This window comes from Lactuca serriola, chromosome 5, assembly GCF_051521515.1.
Source record: "Lactuca serriola cultivar US96UC23 chromosome 5, Lser_US96UC23_V15, whole genome shotgun sequence".
NCBI classification, from domain to species: Eukaryota; Viridiplantae; Streptophyta; class Magnoliopsida; order Asterales; family Asteraceae; genus Lactuca; species Lactuca serriola.
In genome coordinates this window covers 318877759-318897231 of record NC_136412.1, presented here as the reverse complement: position 1 = coordinate 318897231, position 19473 = coordinate 318877759, and the positions used below count along the sequence as shown (strand labels likewise).

General features: G+C 37.1%; 1 protein-coding gene across 1 annotated transcript; it reads left to right on the top strand.

The window, feature by feature from the left end:
* Positions 1-15956: 15956 nt before the first annotated feature.
* On the top strand, positions 15957-18744 carry BOP2 (Ankyrin repeat family protein / BTB/POZ domain-containing protein). The gene is made up of 2 exons (XM_079003330.1): positions 15957-16709; positions 17536-18744. Exons 1-2 carry the CDS (start codon positions 16215-16217, stop codon positions 18580-18582), a joined length of 1542 nt encoding a protein of 513 aa, XP_078859456.1. The 5' UTR covers positions 15957-16214; the 3' UTR covers positions 18583-18744.
* The last annotated feature ends 729 nt before the right edge of the window (positions 18745-19473 follow it).

Genomic DNA, 19473 nt, shown 5'->3' with positions numbered 1-19473 from the left:
CTTAACATACACATATGACTCATCCTCACTTCTCGAAAATCCAAACTCTTTGATTTTCTCATTGAAACAAAGATTTCATCTGCGAGATGCTTGTTTTAGACAATAAATGGATTTATCAAGCTTACACACTCTACTAGGGTAATTTGCATTAACAAAACCCTCAGGCTGACTCATGTGTTTCTTCAGCCAACTTCCCATTAAGGAAAGCGGTTTTGACTTCCATTTTCCATATTTCATAGTCATAAAATGCAGCAATGGCTAACATAACCCTTATAGATTTAATCTTCGCTACTAGTGAGAAGGTCTCATCATAGTCAACTCCGTGAGTTTAAGTAAAGCCCTTCGTAACTAGTCGCGCTTTATATGTGTGTACTTTCCCATCCATGTCAGTCTTCTTCTTGAAGATCCATTGGCACCCGATTGTCTTACGACCCGGTACATTGTCAACCAAGTTCCAAACCTGATTGTCATACATGGACTAAATCTCGTTGTCCATAGCCTCTTTCAATTTTCACACTCGCGGTATGCCATGGCTTCCTTTTAATTGTTAGGTTCATCCAAATTTACCAGTGTGCTATCACTGATAAATGTGTCACCCTCAGATGTTATATGGGAACCATATAACACAGGTGGAACACTAACTCTACTGGAGTGCCTCAGAAGTAAGGACTCGTCAACTGGTTCAACAGGAGTTTCCTCCTCAGGTTGATCGCTAGTGTTTGAGGTTCCTTCACCGCTTGACTCTTGAAGCTCTTCAAGGTTAATTTGCCTCCTACTGTCTCATTGGCCTATGATCTCTCTCTCACGAAAATCTCATCTCCTCGCAACGAAGAAAACATTGTCACTTAGTCTGTAGAAGAGATATCCAAAGGATTTCTGTTGGTAACGGATGAAAATACACTGCTCACAACAAGGTTCGAGCTTGTCGTGAGTCTCGCGTCTCATGAAACCCTCACAACCCCAAACCTTGATGTGTGCTAATGAGGGAACATTCCTTGTCCACATCTCGTGAGGTGTTTTGGCAACTTTCTTAGTTGGGACTAGATTCAATATATCGGTGGTAGTCTCTAAGGCATACCCCCATAATGAGATAGGTAATGAAGCTCGACTCATCATGCAATGAACCATGTCCAACAAGGTTTGATTGCGCCTCTCAGCCACACTATTAAGCTATGGTGTCCTAGGTAACGTCAATTGTGAAACAATCTCACATTCCTTAAGATACTCTTGGAACTCGATACTAAGATACTCACTACCTCGATCGGATCGGAGCATCTTTATCTTCATGCCCAGTTGATTCTCCACTTCTTGTTTAAACTCTTTGAATCTTTCAAAGGTTTCCAACTTATGTTTAATTAAGTAGATATAGCCATATCTGCTGTAATAAGCAATAAAAGTCACATAGAAGCGGTTAGCATCCCTTGTGGCGGTTCTGAAGGGTCCATACACATTGGTGTGTATGAGATCCAACAAACCTTCACCCTTTCACAAGTACCAATGAAGGGTGACTTGGTCATCTTTCCAAGTAAACAAAATTCACAAGTATCATCCGACCTTAAGTCGAGTGACTCCAAAACTCTAGCCTTTTGGAGTTGGCCTATTCATTTCTTGCTGTCATGTCCAAGACGACAATGCCACAAGCATGCATTATCAAAATCATTGGAAGAATCAATGTGCAACACATTATTTCCTAAGTTGTCTACAACCATCATAGTTTCATATACACTAGTACAAGGCAATGCTTTAAAATAAAAAAACATCATTATAAAAAGCATTAATAGCACCAATTTCATTATCAAATGAAAAACTAAAACCTTTTTTGTACAAACCATGAAAGGAAATAATATTCCTCGTCGTATCAGACGAGTAGCAACAATTATTCAAATCTAATTCTAACCCACTACTAAGCAATAAAGAATAAACTCCAGTCTTGGTGACAGGTGAAACCTTCCTATTCCCCATGATCAAGTTCATATTCCCATGCTCCACATCCTTACTTCTTTTTAGTCCATGCAAATCAGAACAAATGTGAAATACACAACCTATATCAACGATCCAAGAACAAGAATGTGATGAATTATTAGATAGAATTGTATAAATACTTGCATGGGTGGCCTTAACCTTCCCATCTTTGACATCCTGCAAGTATTTGGGGCAGCTTCACTTCCAGTGCCCATTTTCATGACAATAGAAACACTATGCTTCCTTAGGAATGGTAGAGGGAGCAGCAGAACCAGCCTTGGTCCCACTAAAAGAGGATCCATCAAGAGACTTTCCCTTGCGGCTCTTAGAGGGATCGTTCCTCTTCTTCCCTTTTCCATGTCCAAATTCCAAGACAGGGGCAGTAGCAGTAGGAGTAGAAACAACAGATTTACCCTTGAGACTACTTTCAGCAGTCTTCAAAAGGCCTTGAAGCTTGCTAAGAGTGACCTCCTCCTTGTTCATATGATAGGTCATACGGAACTGATCATAACACGGAGGTAAAGAGTGTAGAATGATATCTATGGCCAACTCTTCATCAAAGTTCACATTCAAATTCAGCAAGCGGTCCACAAACCTTTGCGTTTTCTGCAAGTGGGCCGTTATGGGTTCACGATCCTGCATTTTTGTTGTTATCATGAAGGAAATGATTTCATACCTCTCTTGACGAGCACTCTGATGGTATCTTTCCATCAGGTCTTGGTGCATCTCAAAAGGGTTGGAGTCCTCATAGGACTTTTGGAGTTCAGTTGTCATAGTGGCCACCATGATACAAGACACCTTGGTGGCATCCTTCTTGTGAGTCCTAAACTCAGCGATCTCCTCGAGAGTAGCAGACGACTCATCAATCTCCTTAAGCTATTTTTCGAGGACATATTCCTTTTCCTCGTAACGAGTAACCATCCTGATGTTCCTGATCCAATCATTGAAGTTGTAACCGTAAAAGATAACTTTCTCACGTAAGTTCATTAAGGAGAAAAAGCCAGTAGGGTTTGAGCCAGAAGCAGTGTTGGAAGACATCTAAAAAAGAAAGATAAAGTTTAGATTAGATAAGAGTCCTTAATATAACACCCAAATGAAATATTAAGGCTAGGACTGAAAACAATATTTTACAAATTGGAAGAGGGATGTCGTAATCCAATTACAAAATATTTGAAGGTAGGTAAATGACGATTTACCAATTTCTACCATGAAAAAAAATTGATTATTAAGTTTTAATTGGATTGAAATGCCTAGATACCTTTGAGATTCATTGAACTTTTCAATCGCATGTTTAAATCTCGATTATGCCCTTCAAGTTTGTGATTGGGATACCGAGGATCACAAACAAGGTGTGAATAACCATACAAATGTGCTTGGTACACTCGATGTCGTTTATCACCTAATCAATGTGTCGGTTAACCACACACGCTCCATTGATCTATAACAAACATCAATCTACCCTTTGCCACCCTTACTAGTCCAAGTTAATGTGCTGGTTAACCACACACGCTCCATTAACGACTTGGCAATGTGCAAAGTGCAATTTCATGGATTAGCATCAATTTCACATTTTTCTAAAGTAACTAAGATTGGGAATTAATAAAACATTTAGTTACTTTATAATTATCATTATAATTTTAATGAGAATTAATGTCCTATCCTACCCGTTCGGCTAACGACCCTCCACTAGTCAAGGAAGCGGTGGGTGAGAGTGGACACCCATTAAACTGCCGTTTTATAAGCAGCAACCTTATACTCCCTTATAGATCGGCTTCATGAATGAGGCCTACTAACGGTAAGACTAGCTTAATCTTATACATACATACATATATATATATATATATATATATATATATATATATATATATATATATATATATTAATCTTCTAATAGTATAAGGGTTGAATTCCAAAACTTGAAGGCAAGTTTTGAAAATTTTCAAAACTTTCTAGATCAAATTACAAATAATTTTACTAAACAGTTAATTAGTAATTATCTAAATTTGACCTAATCCAATTATATGGCAAGATAATAAAATCAAATAATTCAAATAATTAAAGATTACCATATAAGGCAATAATTAACTAATTAATTTTCAATTATCTTCTGTTTTGATAAGGATAATCATGTATACTCGATAAATATCAGATTTTATTAACAAAAAACATTTTTGGTAATTGTCCCAATCATAAAATAGGCCAAAATCCCGAAAGTTTTGCTCCCTGACACTCTGACTCGCCGAGTCACAAACTGGACTCGCCGAGTTCATCTGACTCGCCGAGTTCATCTGGTGAGCTGACGAGTTCAGCTGTCAGATGGTATAATTTTTTATTTTGCAAGCAACGAATTATTAAACAATGCATCAAATACAATAGAAAACAGCCTAGGCTCTGATACCACTGATGGGTTTTGAGCATTACATGAATCCTATGGTGTACATGCAAACCCTAAGGCTTTGGATCTAGGTTTCTCTAATCATACACGCAAATCATCCAAAGCTTGTAAACCGTAGATCTAGCATACAAAATTCAAAATTAATAACTAATACAAGTTTAGATGATTACCTTTCAATTGAAGCTTGGAGATCCTTGACTTGGAGAGCTTAGTATAACAAATGTAATAACTCTAATCAAACACAAACACTAAGGAAATTGGAAGAATGTAAGATAAAGAGGAGGGAGGTGATTTTCGGCTCTAGCAATCCTTCTAGGGTTAGGATATCGCTGACTTTAGGTGGCCAGAAGGGTCCTTATATAGGTGAGGAGTTAGGGTTTCAGTCAAACACTTATCCGGTTGCTTAGGCTCTAAGCAGCACATAAGATCCTTCTAGAATCCCTTCCTTGGACGAATTCTTAAGGCCTTATCCACAAGATTTCGTCCACCCAATCTTTAGGGTTTCCTCAGCCTACTTTAGCAACTATCCAATAATTACAATATCAGTCCCCTAGGTTTAATTAATATCTTTTTATCACAAAATTAATTCTAGACCAATATTAATTAACCAATATGATTTATGCTTTAATATATTATTCATATAATATATTAATAAACCATAATATCCTCTTTCTCTATAATTCATCCAGTCAAGTTGCTTCGGTGAAGGCAATCCAAAAGGTGTTTGATTAGGTGTCTCAGCCCATAACTATTTTGGTATGTACTTGACCCGATTGTGAGCATGGTCCTTTTGGGTTTCCTTCACCATAGCATCTGATAGGATGAACTAACGAGAAAAAGGATTAATTATGATTTATTAATATATTATATGAATAATATATTAAATGAGAAACCATATTGTTTAATTAATATTAGTCAATAATTAATAAGAATTAATTTTGTGGCTAAAAGATATTAATTAAATAAAGGGGACTGATTGTGTAATTATAAGATAGTTGGATAAATGGGCTAATATACTCCATAGAAGTTGGGGTGGACGAAATCTATGGGGAAACCCATTAGAATTCGTCCAAAGCTTCTAAGGAGAGAGTCAATGGGTTGCTTAGGGCCTAAGCAGTCAGATTAGGGTTTCCTGGTTGAAAACCCTAATAGCCAACCTATATAAGGAACTCCTAAGCCCTAAAAAACATGAACAACTCTTTGAGAGAACCCTAGAACGTTTTTGTGGCTCTTCCCCCTTCCTCTAAGTTCATCTTGTTGCTCATGGTGTTTGTGACTCTCTTAGAAGTGCAGCCATTGAGGCACTAAGCTTTCAGAGGTCAAGATCAAAAGGAATTGAGATTGGTATTACTATATAACAATCAAGGTAAGATCTAAACCCTAATTCATATGTTAATTCGATTATTGTATGCTAGATACAGGGTTTATAAGCTTTGGATGATTATTGCATGTTCATTAGACAAACTAGATCCAAAGCTTTAGGGTTTGCATGTACATCATATGTTTGATGTAGTGCTCATAAACCATCAGTGGTATCAGAGACTAGGCTGTTTGTTTGATGTATTTGATGCTTTACATAATCGTTCAAGCTGAAAATCGCGAAAATCTGGTTTCTGGAGCCTAAACTCGTCGGGTTTATAGTTGAACTCACCGAGTTCACTGGCAACTTGACGAGTCCAATGTTAGCTCGATGATTCGGAGGGCTAGATGCCAGATTTTGCGGGATTTTGACCTGTTTTGGCTATGGATAATTACTATACACATTTTTTATTGATAAAATCCGATTTTTATTAATTTGGAGTGATTATCTTTGCCAAAATAGAAGATAATTGTCAATTAATTAGATAATCATTGCCTTATATGATAAACTTGATTTATTTGAATTATTTGATTGGATTATCTTGCCATAAAATTGAATTAGGTCAAATTTAGATAATTACCAATTATTTGATTAATTAAATTATTTATAATTTGATCTAAATAGTTTTGAAAAGTTTCAAAACTTGCCCTCAATTTTTGGAATTTAAATTTTTGATTAAAAAGTTTAATTTTGAAATGTTTAAATTCGAAACCCTAATGGTTTGAAAAGTTTCAAAACTTGCCCTCAAGTTTTGGAATTTAATTTTTTATTAAAAGTTTAATTTTGAAAATTTTTAAATTCTAAAACCCTAGTTGTTTGAAAAGTTCAAATTACACCTTATGGTTTAATTAAGTTAATTAAATGTATAATTAAAAGAGAGTTAATTAGTCCATAGTAATGTGATTTGTATTTAATTAAATTAAAAGTATAATTTTATTAAATTAAACCACTTAGTATTTTTAAAAGTGTAAAATACACCCTTATACTATGTATAAAATTAAAAGTTTAATATTATACATGTACAAGTAAAAGGTTAGTCTTACCGTTAGTAGGTCTCATTTACGAAGCTGGTCTATAAAGGGATGTTTAAGGAAATTGCCTATAAAATGGCGATTGAATAGGTATCCACTCTTACCCATCGTACTCTTGACTAGTGGAGGGTCGTTAGCCGAACGGGTAGGATAGGACACAAACTTCCATTATAAGTATAATGAAATACGAATTAACTAAATGTTTTATAAATTCCCAAAATCTTAGTTACTTTAGGAAAAATATGGAGTTGGTGCTATTCCATAAAATTACACTTTGTAACCTTGCTAAGACGTTAGTGGAGCATGTGTGGTTAACCGGCACACTAATTGGGCTCTAAGCAAAGGTGGCAAAGGGTGACTCGATGTTTCTCATAGATTGATGGAGCATGTGTGGTTAACCAGCACGTCGATTAGGTGACTGTAACATTGGGGGCCACATGTATATTTTCATGGTTATCTACAACTTGTTTGTGATCCTCGGCATCCCAGTCACAAACGAAGGGCAAACTCGAGATTAAAACATGCCATTGAAAAGTTCAATGAATCTCAAAAGATCTAGGAGTTTCAATTCATTTAAAACTTAATTTTCAATTTTCGTTTTTCATGCTGGAATTTGGTAAATCGTCATTTACCTACCTTCAAATGTTCTGCAATTTGGATTACGGCATCCCTCTTCCATATTGTAGGACATTGTGTTGGGTCCTAGCCTTGATATTTTATTTAATTTGGGTGTTATATCAAGGATTCCAGTCAACTAACTTGAATTTTCTCCTGTTTTGTAGATGTTAAAATCTATCAACTATGGTCATCATGAATCCGTTGGAAAAAGTTTTCCGCTTGAAGATGATGTTCCAAGCTTGGATTGTGGAAATGGAAATCATGCTTCACTTCCTCCACCTCCTCCAATAATTCTCCCTGGCCCACGTGTTCGAAGACTTGAAAAGTTCAAGGTCACTCAAGCCCTATTGGTGAAAAGACACAAAGATGGAAAGTCGGTATGTGCTCATGTCTTGGATATGAAGTTGCATATTGATAGATTGGGAATGTTGGGAATCGATGTCTCGGTGAAGTTGGGTGTTGACTTGGTTCTTCACTCACTTCCCGATTCATATGGTAAGTTCGTTAAAGAGTACTATATGATAGAACACGACGTGACCCTCATTGATTTGACTTATTTGCTTATTATTGTTGAATCAGTGATGATTTGGCGTACTGGTCAAGCAAATTTGTCTGGTAAATCAATGTCCCATCCTTCTATGGGAAATAGCAACATTGGAAGTCCATAAAAGTTTTCTCTACGCAAGAGAAAAGCTGAGTCTGAGATAGTCCCGTGTACCGTTCTAGAAGAATCCAAATGTTTCTACTGCCAAAAGAAGGGGCATTGGTTACGACGCTTCCCTGACTACCTGAGAGATCTTAGAGATGGGAGAGTCAAGATGTATGACTCCGCTTCAGGTAAAATCCACTATCTAACTCTATTAAGTTTTCTATTTTAGATTCTTAATACATGATGTGATAAGATTGCATTTTGATGTGTTGTAGGATCAAAGAAAAGAAAGGAAGCTTAAAGGAAGAAGCATGATGAGTCTAATCACGAAGAACTGTATTTCGATCGCATGATTCGATGATTGGATTTTTGGAGCTGCTACTTTTAGAGTTATGATAGATTGTTTAGGAATATTAAATAACATAGTTTTCATTTGAATTTGCATTGTAAGGACAAGTTTTTCCGCACCTTTTATAAATAAAATAAATTTTGGTTTTTGTCTTATTTATAATTCCTTGCAATGGCATGTATGAAAATTGATGTTTGTGTATTTCTATTTTTAGCAATGTTGAAATGGATGTGATTCTTAGTTATGTTATTTGTGGTAATGTCGAGAATTACCAATTAAGGAAAGATTCTTGTCGCCCGAGTTTCAGTTGGACAGAAACTTGGAATCATACAACTTGTATTGTATGATGAATGAGAACCTTCATATTTGGAAAATTAAGATTTATTCCTTGACAAAGAGTCAAGTGAAGGACTAGGAGAACTGTTACACAATGTTGTGCACTAGTCAAGTCCACCACAAATAACAATAAGATTATTCGTCGTGATTTACTAAAAGTCTAGTAAATGTGGTTATGCTTACAAGATTAAGTATGATTCTGAATCATTGAAAAGTTTCAATGAATGGCAGAACGAATAAGAAGAATCAATTAGGCAGAAATATAAAAGTTTCTCTAATCTGAAAAGATGGGAGAGTACTTTTGTATCATGTTTTATGATTGTCTCATTGATTGTGAAACCATATAACAATTGATCCTCTAAGTAAATATTAGTGCACTAGTATGGATAAGAAGAGGAATCGGAAATTGTTGAAATGGTTAAATCAATAGGTGAATCATACTTCGTTCCAAAATCAAGTCTTAGAGTCATACTCCAAGATTGTGACTTGAGTGACATATCTTAATAAGTTTTAACACACTCATCAAATGTAGAGTAGAAAATGTTTTTCTTACTCTTGCACGTTTAAAATTGGTAAATTGTGATGTCTTGGATAAGACAAAGACCAACTAACACCAATTGTGTGTAGTGGTTTGTCTTGATAATAATTCGCACTAACTCTTGAATATTTGTTTGTCAAGAAATGTTTCTTGACAAGAGAATCTTATATGTCAAGAGGTCAGTGGGAGTCTAAACAATCTTGAAAAGTTTCAAGAACTAATCAAGAGTAAACATATTAAACACTAGTATAGGTGAGCTGCTAAATAACTTGGAAGTAATGGTGGGACCCTTGATGGCAAGAAATTAAGAATGAACAAGTTCTGTCCATAAGAGTTCGGATTTGTCACAAACATTATCTTACGAATATGGTTATGACAAAATTCACATGGATAGGAACACATACACCATAAAATCTAAGTGTCATAAGGTTTCTCTCCTTCATGAAAATGATTGTGAGGAAATGCTTTCACAAAGAGGGATTTTAAGGAGATAGCGATTTTGTAAATTGCATTCTCAAATTCGATTATGATTATGGCATCCCTCTTCATAGTTTGAATTGTGAGATTTGGCAATTAGTTTAAACATTTAAGACTTATTGCTATAAGTGTTGAAATTGTTTAGACACATATATGAGTTATCTAAGGAAAGGTATATGAGTTTAAGAAGCTTAGATAAAGGCTTATCGAAGCATATTGTATTAGAAATATGAACTTTGGAAGTCAATAAGTATTGCTTTCTAGAAGTCCAAATGTTTTCTGAATACGTGTCAAAGCTAGTGGGAGCATAAATGTTATAGTGGTATGGATATAATTATCATGTTAGTGGGAGCATGATTATTATTTTAAGTGTTGCATGTTAGCAATATTAGTCAAAAGACATATATGGACGTTATGTTGATAAGATTCAACATAAAAGGATTCTATATATGGCAATATTATAGCGAGGAACTGGTAAAGTATCACGTTTTTCATTGTGAATCGTGTCCCATATGCTTTAGGTATAGGATCGATTGCATATGCCGTAATATTCAACCGTTCTAAAATTTTCCAAATGCCTAGGGCATTAAGAGGGAAAAGAGACTAGAATCGGATTTGACTAAAATAATTAAACAACTATCAAGTACAATCTAAGGTTCACCAAGGATTGGTCACTTGTGGGTAGTTGGAAGTATAGTAACAAATGGACCATAATGGCATTATTATGATTCGATATGATTTTATTAGTAATAAGTTGTCGTATGGAAAATATGGAAATGTCTCCATATTGGGAGTTGGATATCGAGAATCTATGTCTAGATTAGAAACTTTTATGCAAGAAGGATGTTCAAAGGAATGTGCTTTGAATGTGAGACTTCACATCTATGGAATTGTCTTCTAACAATCCCCAATAGAGAACTTTGTAATTTCATTTGGAAAGTCTTGGTGGCTTTGGTGTTGTGACATTATGAAAGGATCATTGCATAAAATGTTAGAATCTAATATATTCTAGTAGTGGCGAGAATTTTGTGTTCTTACACTAATGATAAGGATTAGGAGTTGTGAAATGAGTATCATTGGAAATGTGTTAAATTGATATATTTCACAAAGTAAGGACCATAGGTAAACATAGTGTCCATGCTTGGTGCATGGGACAACTGTTGTTATAATTCAAGTAATATGTTGATTACCCGAAACATTGAATAATGAATAAAGGCGTCTTATTTATACTCAAAAGTTTGGGGCCATATGGGATTAGTATTATTCTTGTGTTTCACTTTGCATGTTTTGACTTCCTGACTAATAAGATTATTCAAACCATCTACATTCGATCATACTTTGGAAGTAGGTATGAAAGAAGATTGTCATGAATTTGACTGTAGATTGTCTAAAGTGTTTTAGACATAGCAAAAGTTTGCTGCAGGGTTCATGAGTGCTCATATAAGATTAGAGTATTGGATTAAACTCACGCTCACTTGATCTCTTCATGGATTTTATCACGAGTGATTGGTGAGACGATAATATCTTATATTCTTGAAACCGAGATGTGTGAGTTGTATTCTGCAAGTCGTTTTCACATTGATAATATGTAAATGCACCAGTAACTTGGTGTTATAAAACATATTGTTGTGCGTAATTTGATAAGTATGTACAAGCAAGAATTAAGTCAAATTTTATCTGCTCCTTTTACCCAAAGTGGGATAAAAGCGATATATGTGGGCCCATCGATGATTTAGTGATGACACCCTAAGTGCTTGGCCAAGCCGGGACTAAGTTGATGTGTCCAATTGTAGTCTGTTGTCAGTCGTCATAAATCGGAAATAGGGAAACAACACATGAACAGAGAGTATGATTAAAATCCATGTCTCAGTTCATACGATATCTAGAATAGAGGAATATATGATCCCTTATCTAAAGGACACGTTTCCGATATGATCAGAGTTCGACAATGGCTTTTCAAAGCTACGATTGTTGATCAGGTTCTGAAGTTATACGCAATATAGTTATTAGACTTATCCAAGTGGGAGACTGTTTGATTAGGTGTCTAAGTCCATAACTATTTTGGTATGTACTTGACCCGATTATGAGCATGGTCCTTTTGGGTTGCCTTCACCATAGCAACTAATAGGATGAACTAAGGAGAAAAAAGATTAATTATGATCTATTAATATATTGTATGAATAATATATTAAAAGAGAAATCATATTTTTTTAATTAATATTAGTCAAGAATTAATAAGAATTAATTTTGTGTGTCTAAAAGAGATTAATTAAATAAAGCGAACTGATTGTGTAATTATAAGATAGTTGCATAAATAGGCTAATGGACTCCACAAAAGTTGGAGTGGACGAAATCTATGGGGAAACCCACTAGAATTCGTCCAAGGCTTCTAAGGAGGGAGTCAATGGGCTGCTTAGGGCCTAAGCAGTCAGATTAGGGTTTCCTGGTTGAAAATGCTAATAGCCTACCTATATAAGGAACCCCTAAGCCCTCAAAAACGTGAACAACTCTTTAAGAGAACCCTAGAACGTTTTTATGGCTCTTCCTCCTTCCTCTAAGTTAATCTTGTTGCTCATGGTGTTTGTGACTCTATTAGAGGTGCAACATTTGAGGCACTAAGCTTTCAAAGGTCAAGATTAAAAGAATTTTAGATTGTTATTGCTACATAACAGTCAAGATAAGATCTAAACCCTAATTCATATGTTAATTCGATTATTGTATGCTAGATCTAGGGTTTATGAGCTTTTGATGATTATTGCATGTTCATTAGACAAACTAGATCCAAAGCTTTATGGTTTTCATGTACAACATAGGTTTGATGTAGTTCTCATAACCCATCAAAAGGACCATGCTACAACCGGGTCAACTATATACCAAATATAGTTATGGGCTTAGACACCTAATCCAACAAAAGCGCCATGTATTGTCGCACTTGTAGCAGCCTGAAGCACCCGCTCTGCAAACACCATCAAGCGACCTGCCACATTTGTCATAGTGGCTCCGACCCTGCTGGCCCTTCAACCTAGAGTCGAAACCCTTGGGTTTCTTCGCTAAAATCCTAACTGTCTGCCCATAGTTCGCCTTCTTCTTCGATATGTGCTCCAAATCAATCTCTTGTTTCCACGACCTGGATATCATGTCATCCAGATTCGGGCAGGCAGAAAAACTAGCGAACTACCTGATTTCAGATCTCAACATATCATGGTATCGATTCCTCCTCATCTCCTTATCATTCGCATATTAGGGTACTAATAAAGCCCTCTCTCCAAACTTGGCGGTGATATCTGCCACAGTCTCAGTTGTCTGCCTCATGTCTAGAAACTCCCTAGCTAACTGTTGTACCTCAATAGCTGTTGAAAACTCTGCTCGAAATTGGGTCACAAAATATGGCCGGGTCATCGCCTTAATGGCTAGGGCTCCCAAAGGATAGTCGACCTCATCCTACCAATCTCATGTTCGCTTCCTCAAATATCCTGCAATGAACCTCACCTTCGACCCCTCGAGGCAGAATCTCATCATTTGAGCACATACAATGTCAGCTTTCCAACGCCTTGATGTGATGGGGTCCTTCACCCCAAAGAAATTTGGTGCCCCGCATCCCTTGTAATCCTTGAAAGAGAAAGGACAGGGCCCAGACTGGCTAGCCGCCAGATCGGCCATGAAGATCCGAAGGCGATTTTCCATCAACTCGATGATACCCTCCTTGATCGACCTGAACATCATTGGGGTCACATCAAGGATGCCTCTAGTACCCTCAGATACAATGAACTTGCGTAGCTTCTCATCAATCGGTTCGGTGCTCGTGCCCGAACCAGATCGCTATCCTGAACTCCCTCCCCCATGACATGTCACCACGATACTGAAACATAACCAAATAAACAATTAGCAAATACATGATAAGGTTCACACTATGGAGTTCCCTAGATTCATCGTGGACTTCTTGGTCTCGGGTATAAATCTTATGTTTCTAGTAGTACGGGCCCAAAACTACCTTCCACGCCTATTTATACCCTCCTCAAGGACTACACCAACTCCTCCAAGTCGCTCTTCCCAACTAGTACATTCCTCATACTATAAGGCGTCCTACACACCAGCGCATCTCTCAGGGATTTCCTAGGACTCACTTCCTCACCCCTTTCTACTATTAGCTGCAGAAGGAACTTCCACTGATACCACCTAACTACCACATTAACATAATTACATACTACTAGTACTAGATAATTCGTCGAATGACAAGTCCCACACTACAACGGTTGGACTCAAACAAGAGTTGTGCAATAGAGTTAAACCTATCCGTCTAAAATTATTCAATCACAATAATATGTAACCCAACACATTCATCCACTAGTTATTTAGTACCAATAGAATTTTATAAAGCACAAAGCATGCAGTATTTGAGCATCTGGAAATTCAACTTAGAACATAACCTATATAATCCATCCTATCAAGTAACAGATCTGATATTAGCATGCGAATCTATAAGGTCATACAAAAGGAACATAAAGGCATCTCCCCTAGCATTCTACCATGTAATTCTGAGCAGATTCTTAGCCATAATCTATCATTTTCCCATCACACTACAACATAAACTAGTGGGCCAGAATTAGTGCCTTCGACCCACAGATACAATGAAGGAAACTCACCTCAGACTGAAGGTATCAAATCACACTCAGCGGCTGACTCGCGAAATCCTCTCCCTAAGGCACAAGTATAAAACCCTAATTAGAAATTAGACGAACATTCTAACCGAAGGTCCAAACCATAATTCTTGTCTTAAAAGCAAAAAGGGTTGCTTAAATCTTGCCTCATTGGGCTTGCCCTACCAAGGTCCAAATCCAACTAGTCGAAAAAGGTATTCCAAGCCCAACTACAAGCACCTGAAGGCCCAATATAGCCCAAGAGCACCCAAAGTGGCCTAAAGCGCAAAAATATCCAACTACTACAAGTAGGTTTAAGGCCTAAACTAAAACAAGTCAAAAATCCAAATAAACTCGACCCCAAAATATCTCATAAGCCTACAGACTGCGTACATGCGACGTATATGGATCGTACACCCAACATACATTGATGATCCGACATCGGGGCACTGGCCCATAACGTGCAACGTACTCAGTTAGCCCAAAGCTTTCCCAATGTCTTAATCCATTAAGCTTTAACATCCAAAACTGTGATCCAAGCTCATAAAAGTGTCTTAAGCCATAAAGTTGCAAACTTTATGCTCTTTCATGCCTTATTTGGACTCAAACCATTAATTAAGCCTTCTATCTCTCTTAAGTGGTCACCAACTCATGTATGGATAAGTCTTAACATTCAAGATGCGGTTTTTATGACTTTTTGCACCCCCTAAGAGTCCAAAAGAACAGCTCAAATGGTTTGGAGTAGCCCATACACCAAAAGACCAAGTTATGGGACCAAAAGATGCTAAGTGTTTCCTTAAACCTAGATCTAAGCTTAGAATAAACACGTTTCAGACTTTATACCTCTAATAAGATAGAAATGATGCACAAACTCTAGATCTGTAAGCTTCTTCTTCTCCTTTGCTTCTCCTCAAGCGTCCTTCTTTAAAACCATAAAAGAACACCTAAAAACTATACGTAAGCTCAAAAATATACTCAAGATGGCTAGGGTTTCGAGATTAGCATTAAAAAGCAATGGGAGCTGAAAGGGTGATGAACTTGAAGGACTTAAGGGCCTTAAATAAGGTGCGTACGCCCAACGTACGCCGAGATCACCCTGTTAACGCACATGTAAGGATCAATCTTATAGTTGGCGACTCGTGCGTTACATTGATGGTGATGGTGATGGTGATGGTGATTGGTGATGATGGTGGTGGTTAGAGATGGTGGTGATTATTGATGTTGGTGATAATGGTGGTATTGATGGTGATCGGCAGTAACGAGGCTGATGGTGGTGGGTGAGTGATGGTGGAAGCAATGGTAGAAAAGTATTTTCATCTTTTTAAAATGTTTAATAGCCCTTCCGTTAGGGCTGGTAGAGGGGAGGACCATGGGCGTTACCAAAACTCTCCATAGGGACCACCCATGACTAAATGTAAATACTAAGACTAAAATTGTTATTTGGTGCAAACCACATGGACCAAGACTCTAATTTGCTCTATCCAAAATTAACCCGAGATCGATTTTGGTCACTGTTATATTATTGGAAAGAAGGAAATATTATTAAACATTTCTACTTTTTATACACTTTCACCCCCTTTTAAATAGCCCCAGCCGTCGAGCCACCCAATTTCTTTCTCCCTCCCCAAAAGAAATATCTCCCACAAGAAATAACAGTAAACACATCATCTCTCTCTCTCTCCCTCTCTATCCCTCTCTCTTTCTCTCTCTCACTCCACGTTTTAAGAAGAAACTACAGACACATGAAGTTGAAGATGAACACACCCTCCAAGCCTCTCATGTTCTATCACTACTAACCTGCAGTTTTCTTGCTAGTCCGGCGAAAGCAAGTAAGTTTTCTGGTTGAAGGGGCATATACAGCCATGTCTCTAGAGGATTCATTAAGATCTCTATCACTAGACTATCTAAATCTACTGATCAACGGGCAAGCCTTCAGCGACGTTACCTTTAGCGTGGAGGGAAGAATCGTCCATGCCCACCGCTGCATCCTGGCTGCTCGCAGCCTCTTCTTCAGGAAATTCTTTTGCTCCGGCGGCACCGATTCTCCGACCGGGTCTGGATCGGATCCATTAGGGTCAAGGATGGGTATGGGCATGGGTCCCGCTTCTCCCAGGAACTCAACTAGTTCACAGGTGGTCATTCCTGTGAATTCGGTAGGGTACGAGGTCTTCTTGCTGATGCTGCAGTTCTTGTACAGTGGCCAGGTCTCGATTATACCGCAAAAACATGAGCCCAGACCTAATTGTGGTGAAAGAGGGTGTTGGCATACACATTGCACCTCCGCCGTAGATCTTGCTCTTGATACACTATCCGCCGCTAGATCCTTCGGGGTTGAGCAGCTTGTATTACTCACCCAGGTCTCCACTTTCTTTCTCTCTCTTTCAAACCCAGATCAACCCTTTTCTAATACATGAATTAGAGAACCCATTTAATCATTTCCATAGAAATTACTCCAATTTCTTTCTTTCTGGAGATATGGGTAAATCTTTGAATCACTTGTAGTTGTTATGCATGATTTTTTTTGAAGATTTAATGAAGAAAAATATAACCCAGAAGATAAGATCTTTCTGGGTTCTTTCTCAATTTCGTAGTTTTCAGTATCTTACAATAAAAAAACTAATCTTTGATTCTTTTATTTTTTCTGTAGTGTTTGGTCCGATTAGGCTCCTGAAAATGATTTTTTTTCCATAAACAATGCTTCAACGGATGATGAAATACAATAATCTTTCTGGAAAATGGACAGAATATTTCCAAAAATGTCTTTATGAAAGAGAAGGCTTCATGCGTTATCTTGATTTCATGAACGTTGTTCATTTCTTGAATTGGGTTGCTCTATCTTTATGTTCCACACTACCAGCTTTCTAAATTTAGATCTTTTTTTATCCTTCTCTAGTCTTGTCTTCAACAGTTAATACACCCATCATTTTCCTCCCTAACCCTCTACTTTCCTCATTTCTGTTTTTGTTTGATTATAGAGATACAGTCTCATTAATAATGCAGAAAAAGGAAATATCATACATCATCACACAATCTTTCTCCTCTAAGCCAAATAATATAACTTATCTTTATGATTATAAAAATGATTTCTTTATTATTATGACGTTCTAACAATATATTTTTAATCAAGTATGGAGACTATAATAATCTTGATTTCTTTTTTAATCTTTAGTTTTTAATATGCAGAAGCAATTAGCAATCATGGTAGAGAAAGCTTCGATTGAGGATGTGATGAAGGTTCTCTTGGCATCACGAAAGCAAGACATGCATCAACTATGGACAACTTGTTCTCATTTGGTCGCAAAATCTGGTCTCCCACCAGAAGTTTTAGCTAAGCATCTTCCCATAGATGTTGTGGCTAAAATTGAAGAACTCCGACTCAAATCTTCCCTCGCCCGCCGCTCTCTCATGCCCCACCACCACCAGCACCACCACCACGACCTCTCAGTAGCGGCTGATCTCGAAGACCAAAAAATCCGGCGTATGAGACGAGCACTTGATTCATCGGACGTTGAGCTTGTTAAACTCATGGTCATGGGGGAAGGCCTAAATCTTGATGAAGCATTAGCCTTACATTATGCAGTCGAGAGTTGCAGTCGGGAGGTGGTGAAAGCGTTGCTGGAACTAGGAGCTGCTGATGTCAATTATCCGGCGGGACCAGTAGGGAAAACTCCACTTCACATAGCTTCTGAAATGGTGTCTCCGGACATGGTGGCAGTGTTACTCGACCATCACGCAGACCCCAATGTCCGAACCATTGAAGGAATCACTCCTCTTGACATCCTCCGAACCCTAACATCAGATTTCCTCTTTAAAGGCGCAGTGCCTGGACTTACCCACATCGAACCAAACAAACTCAGGCTTTGCTTAGAGCTCGTTCAGTCAGCTGCATTAGTGATCTCGAGGGAAGAAGGGAATGCAGCAGCAGCAGCAAATGCAGCTTCAAATTCGACACAGATTTATCCACAGATGAACGATGATCATTCACACACTCATACACACAGCAGCAGTTCAAATAGCAGTGGGAACTTGAATCTTGATTCAAGATTGGTTTATCTGAATCTTGGAGCAGCAGCAGCAGCACAAATTGGATGCAACAAGATGGATGTAGGAGGAGGAAGAGAAGATAACAGTCATCACAACACTCATCATCATCATCATCATCATCGACATGGATCTTCGCAAGGTGGTTGTGACACATCAATGTACCACCATTCCCATCATGAGTATTAGGTCAACTATCTTTATATATTTATCTTTCTGTCTCTTTCATTTTCTAGAATTACCTTTTATATATTCATCCATGTAGTGGGACTGATTAATTAAGCACAAATATATCAACCACAAAAACACATTCATGGATACGTATTCATCGATAGCATCTTTCCTCTATAATTTGGCCACCTTTTGATCTATTTTGCTTGTTTTAATTTAATATTTTTCCTTTCGAACGATCGGAATAAACATATGTTTCTTTAAAAAAAAAAAAAAAAAAAAAAAAACAATTAACGATTGAAGAGTGATTAAAAAAAATGGGTTAATTAAAATCGATTTGATGAGTGGAGGTTGTTCTTAGTTTTATAATGATCATTGGCAGTGGTGAGACCATCCAATGTGGGGTTTTTTCCAAAGATCACTCATGAGATGGGACATGGAGAATCTTGACATCAAAGTTTTTTGCTCTCTTCTTTTGTGTGGAGAGACACAGGTCAATCTTTTCTAAAAAAAACGATCTGTCAAGTCTTCTAATATATTTTTGTTTTGTTGTTAGAATTTTATAATCATAATATCTTAAAGCTTTTGCGGCCATTATTATTTTCTTGCCCCTCAGCGAGAAGCATCATCAACTTTATATATTAATATATCTGATATATATAAATAATAAATATATATACTGCCAATTTATGAAGGATACATCTAGCTAGTTGCAGTTTATTTATAGTATAAGCTGATCCTAACCAAAAAAGTTGCATTTTTCTGATGATCATTCGTTTAATAAAAACTTTCAGTATATTTAAATGCCTAAACCACTTAATTTCATTGATTTTTATATCTTTGGTTGAATATCAAGTATAATTTATATGGAGTAAATTAAAAAACATGTTAAAAACATTTAGTTATAAA